This window comes from Acanthopagrus latus, chromosome 22 (assembly GCF_904848185.1).
Source record: "Acanthopagrus latus isolate v.2019 chromosome 22, fAcaLat1.1, whole genome shotgun sequence".
Classification (NCBI taxonomy): Eukaryota; Metazoa; Chordata; class Actinopteri; order Spariformes; family Sparidae; genus Acanthopagrus; species Acanthopagrus latus.
Window position 1 is genome coordinate 8,975,001 of NC_051060.1, and position 5,000 is coordinate 8,980,000.

A 5,000-nucleotide genomic window follows, 5' to 3' on the forward strand; every position below is an offset into this window, starting at 1 on the left:
ATGAGGGAGAGGACAATGGGAAACAGCGTGACCCAGCTGTACAAAAAGCTGCAGGAACAGCATAGCGAGGCATGGATGGAGCGTGTCCTGCAGTACCTGACAGCTTGTGAACCATTCACAAGGTCCGCTGTTGTCCGTCCCTCTGTCTTTGCTGAGCCTCCCTGCTTACCTGCCCTACCCAAGCCCAAGTGGCTGTTAGCAGTTTATGCCAGGGATGTTCTCAGCCGGCTGCATGAGGTGAAGGCCAAAATCACCTCCATCTTTGGCTCTGTCCTCAAGATGGACTCCACCAAAAAGGTATCACAGCCCTGTTTATATACAGAGTGCATACATAATAGATTGATAGAGATAGTCTTTAATGTCATTATACCAGCAGTACAACTACTGTGCAACTACTAAAAGCAATGCAGCACACACACACACAATCACTACACAAACACTTCCACATGACAGTAAAATAAAATACATACAGCATACTAAAACAAAGCCTCAGATATCATCATCATCATCATCATAGTAGCATCAGAGAAACAGAGATTTAAATATTGCACTTACATTTCATAATAATGAATGCAGTTTTTAACTCCTTATCTTTTCTGAATAGGTCACGAAGAAACTCGCTGGTGCTGCTGCAGGTACAGCTGCCTGGTGCACCAATGTTGGCAACGAGTACGGTCAAGTCCTTGTCTCGGTTCTGACAGCTGGTGAGGGACAAGCACTTGACACCATGGCAGCTGGCCTGGTGAAGCGGTACAGGGAGGCGGGTGAGGCGCCACCCAAGGTGATCTATGTGGACAGAGACTGCTGCAGTCAGCATGGCCCTTGTCGGGTGAAGGCCATGTTTGCAGGGTGGGATGAGCTTCAGGTGCGGCTTGACATCTGGCATTTCATGCGCCGTTTTGCTGCAGGTGTCACCACTGAGGCTCACCCCCTGTATGGCATCTTCATGGCACGCCTGTCCACGTGCATTTTTGAGTGGGATCCAGAAGATGTTGCTGCTCTTCGCCGTGCCAAGGAGGGTGAGCTGGCAGCAAGAAGTGTTGGCAACATCTCGGAGGAGGCGGTGACCACTCGCATCACTCGGAGGGAGTTGGCACTGCACTGCAGGAGGAGGACCCGAGGGGTGGAGGAGACCAACAGACTGATCGGGTCACTGATCAGTCTGTTTGACAGCGCGAGTGGGAAGGACACTCTGGGCGTTCCTCTGCTGGACCACGAACGGATCCAGCAGATATGGATGGAGCAGCAGAAACACCTTGGCTGCATCCAAGACCCAGAAGACTTCCAGCTCTACATCAAGACGGGCACCTTGAAGAAAGGCAACGTGGAGCTGTGCTGCTACAGGTGTGCCCGTGGCTCTACCTCCTTGGAGTCCTTTCACCTCCACCTGAACAGGTTTATTCCAGGTATTGCATACATATGCGTTATTAGTTTTAGACCTCTTTTTTTCTCAATATGTCTGGCTTTGTTTTATAGATACTTCATATCATATGTGGTTAATATCTTTTACAAATGTGACATACCTCTTTGTGTATTTCACCTTCAGGAACCAGTGCCAGTGATGCGCATTTCCAGGCGTATCTTCTGGAAGGGCTGATGCGCTGGAATGATGACCGGATGGAGGACGCCGTAAAGGGAGCACCTTCCATCCGCTCCTACAGCAGTGCTCTCAGAGAGGCGGTGGACCAGCTCAGCCAAAAGGTGCTAGGGAGATGCTGGGATGAGCGCTATCGCACCCCTGGAGCATACACAGGTAAGAAATTATCCCCCATTCAACATGAAAAAGAACACCTTAATTAATGTTTTCTTTAATAACACTATGTTGATCAGTGTAACCTGTAATGTATTGGATGAAATATTAATAATACTTTCCTTTTTTTCTGTTTTTTTTTTTTTTTTTCCTAGGTGAATTGCTGGGGATGGAGTACTTGTACAGCCAGACCGGCAAGGAACTGACTCCAGTGCTCCAGAACCCAGAGGAGGAGGACAGGCTGGTGGAGGAAGTCAATGATGAGGACTTCCAAGATGAGGGCTTTGTTGAAGAGAGCATGGAGGACATCACAGTTCCGGTGCTGTATGAGGATGACCCCTCCCGTGCTCTGCAGAGCAGGCCCTCATCGTTAACGAGTCCTCAGGCCTCTCCTCCTCCTCCGCCGTCTCCACCTCAGCCTTCTTCTCCTCCGCCTTCTTCGCATCTGCCTTCCCCACCTCCGCCCTCTCCTCCTCCTCAGGCCCCTGCATCACCTGCTGATGTGCCGTCCAGCAGTATGTCTGACGAGGCTCAAGTAAGACACTTTAATAACTATTTCTATCCAATCTCAATGACATTTTATTTCACATATATTACTATTAATCGATTGATTTACTAGGGAGCAGTGATTGGACCGGATGGGATCGCTGGGTGGGACAAAGTCCAGGATCTCGCTGTTTACCTAGTGGATCTCCGTGAGGCTTCTTACTTCACTGACCTGCAGGTGACCCAGATCGTCCAGCTGTGGACAGCTCTCCCTGAGGTTGACAAGCAGCGTGTCAACTACCAGCCTCGCCATCAGGTGCGCCTGACAAGTGGCCGCTTTAAGGCTCCGAAGCGGTCTGGAGTCACACCGGGTGTGGAGAGTGTCAAACGCTGCTTGATAGGACATCCTGGGGGTCCTGCACAGTGGCCCAGCACCAGCCGCTTGGTTGAGGCCATATGCACCAAGCTGTGCAGTTTGCACAAGTCGCCCACCAAGAAGTCTGGAGTCTCCACCCCTAGATGGTCAAAAATCCTTGACAGCTACCACCACATCCGGGAGCTGGTGCTCAACACTCCAAGGCTTATGGCGGAGACCACGCTCCAGCTCTTTGAGCTAAATCAGAAGACACTCATTCAGTGGTAGGTCAGGCACATTATTTAGCAGCACTCATGTACCCCCTGGAACGCCTTCAAATACAGAGGGTACAAGTACCCCCATTTGAGAACCACTGATCTAACACAAATGATCTTCTCTCAGGTTTCAACGGAGGCAGAAGACCCAGGAGATGAGTGTCCTCTCCCAGGGAATGGCTCCAACTAACAAGATTCCCGTGGCACCCAACCAGCTTCTGGCCCCGAAGGAGACACTGGAGCTCCTTCCTCCAACATCTGGCCCACGGCACCAGTTTGTCCTCCCTCCTAATCTGGAGGGACAGGCTCCCGTCCTGCGGCCAGGCAGACGACCCGCTGCTGCCACCCCCACAGCACCAGGCACTGCACCCAACCCCACCGCACCAGGCACTGCACAGCCCATGTCAGCTCATTTAGGGAACTTAGTCCTGAACCCTGACAACACGCTGTCACTGGTGCTGGCAGCTCCTGGTGTCTCAACACCCAGTGCAGGCCCAGCTCAGCTTGGTTCCACACTGGGTGCTCCTGTGTCTCGCTTCACAGAGAGAAACAGACGACGGCGGGCCCTTGAGGAGGAGAGTGGAGTGCCCAAGAGGAGGTATCTCAGAGGAGTGGCATATAACACGTGTGGCACGTGTGGACAGCCAAAAACCAAGGAGTTTGGCCATAGCCGTTATGGCAGCGCCACCTTTTGTCCACAGGCCTCACAAGGGAAATCTCTGGAGGAGTGGCTGAAGGAACAGAGAGCACAAAAATAGAGTGTGAACTTGTGTATATAGTGTATATATTGTGTGTTTGAGTACAGTTCCCCAATACAGTATCTGACAAAAGTGGGTGCATCCCCCACATTTATGAAAAACAACATAAATTACTCTGGGGACAACACTATAGAAATGACACTTTGATATAGCAGTAGTCAGTGTACAGCTTGTATAACAGTTGGCAACAAAAGTAAGTACACATGTCTAAATTGTGCCCAAAGTGTCAATATTGAGTGTGATCACCATTATTAACTAGCACTGCCTTCACCCTCCAGGACATGGACTTCACCAGAGCTGCACAGGTCGCTGCGAGAGCTCTCTCTCTCTCTCTCTCTCTCTCTCTCTCTCCCTCTCTCACTCCTCCATGATGACGTCACAGAGCAGGTGGACGTTGGACACCTTGCTGTCCTCCACCGTCTGCTGCAGGGTGCTTCCAAGATGACACTGCCTTGCTGAGGAAAGTGAAGGTGAAGGTGATGGTGACTCTCCAGTCCTAGACCCAGTGGAGCACCTGTGAAGCATCCTGCAGTAGAAGGTGGAGGAAAGCAAGGTGTCTAACATCTACCTGCTCTGTGATGTCATCATGGAGGGGGGAGAGAGAGAGAGAGAGAGAGAGAGAGAGAGAGAGAGAGAACTTCAGCAGCAACCTGTGCAGCTCTGGTGAAGTCTATGTCCTGGAGGGTGAAAGCAGTGCTAGTTAATAATGGTGGTCACACTCAATATTGACACTTTGGGCAAAATTTAGACATGTTTATTGTGAGGTGTACTCACTTTTGTTGCCAACTGTTTAGGCTATGGCTATGTCTAGAGTTATTTTCAAAGGTCAGTTAATCTATACAGTTACATAAGCTGTACACTGACTACTACTAAGTTATATAGAAGTGTCATTTCTATAGTGTTGTCCCCCTGAAAAGATGTAATAAAAGTTGATCAAAAATGTGAGAATATATATATATATACTGTGTGTGTGTTCTTTTCAATATTGATTTATTTTAGATCTTGTGTTCATTAAATCTTATTGTACCAACATTTATGACTCAGTGTGTCCATCATTTAAAAAAACTGTCCATTTTGTCCCATAGTAACACATTTTAATGTTATCATTATATTAATAGAATGAGAAAAAACATTAGCAGTCATTGGGGGGTACATCTTAAAGCCAAAGCAATGGTCTTCATAATAAATACAAATGAACAAGTATTACAACATATAACATCAAATTGCTATGGATTTTAAATCGGGAGTAATACCTCAGGAAAACATCTGGCACCATGATTTCGTGAGACCACGAGGGGGAGACGTTCTCATGGCAACGGACAAACAATCAGAGAGGGAGCAACAACAAACCGTCTTGGCCGGCAGGTCGTAGGTAC

The 5,000-nt window shown here is 48.8% G+C and overlaps 1 protein-coding gene across 2 annotated transcripts in view; it reads left to right on the forward strand.

The window, feature by feature from the left end:
- LOC119012716 overlaps window positions 1–3,860 on the forward strand; it is a 7,849-nt gene extending 3,989 nt beyond the window's left edge. For both annotated transcript variants that reach the window (XM_037086767.1, XM_037086768.1), the window contains exons 6-11: window positions 1–297; window positions 605–1,406; window positions 1,547–1,753; window positions 1,906–2,285; window positions 2,370–2,875; window positions 2,994–3,860. The exon at window positions 1–297 is cut by the window's left edge and continues 31 nt beyond it. In XM_037086767.1, the coding sequence (XP_036942662.1) occupies window positions 1–297; window positions 605–1,406; window positions 1,547–1,753; window positions 1,906–2,285; window positions 2,370–2,875; window positions 2,994–3,624 (2,823 nt within the window). In that variant the 3' untranslated portion in view covers window positions 3,625–3,860. The remainder of the gene's footprint in view (window positions 298–604; window positions 1,407–1,546; window positions 1,754–1,905; window positions 2,286–2,369; window positions 2,876–2,993) is intronic.
- The last annotated feature ends 1,140 nt before the right edge of the window (window positions 3,861–5,000 follow it).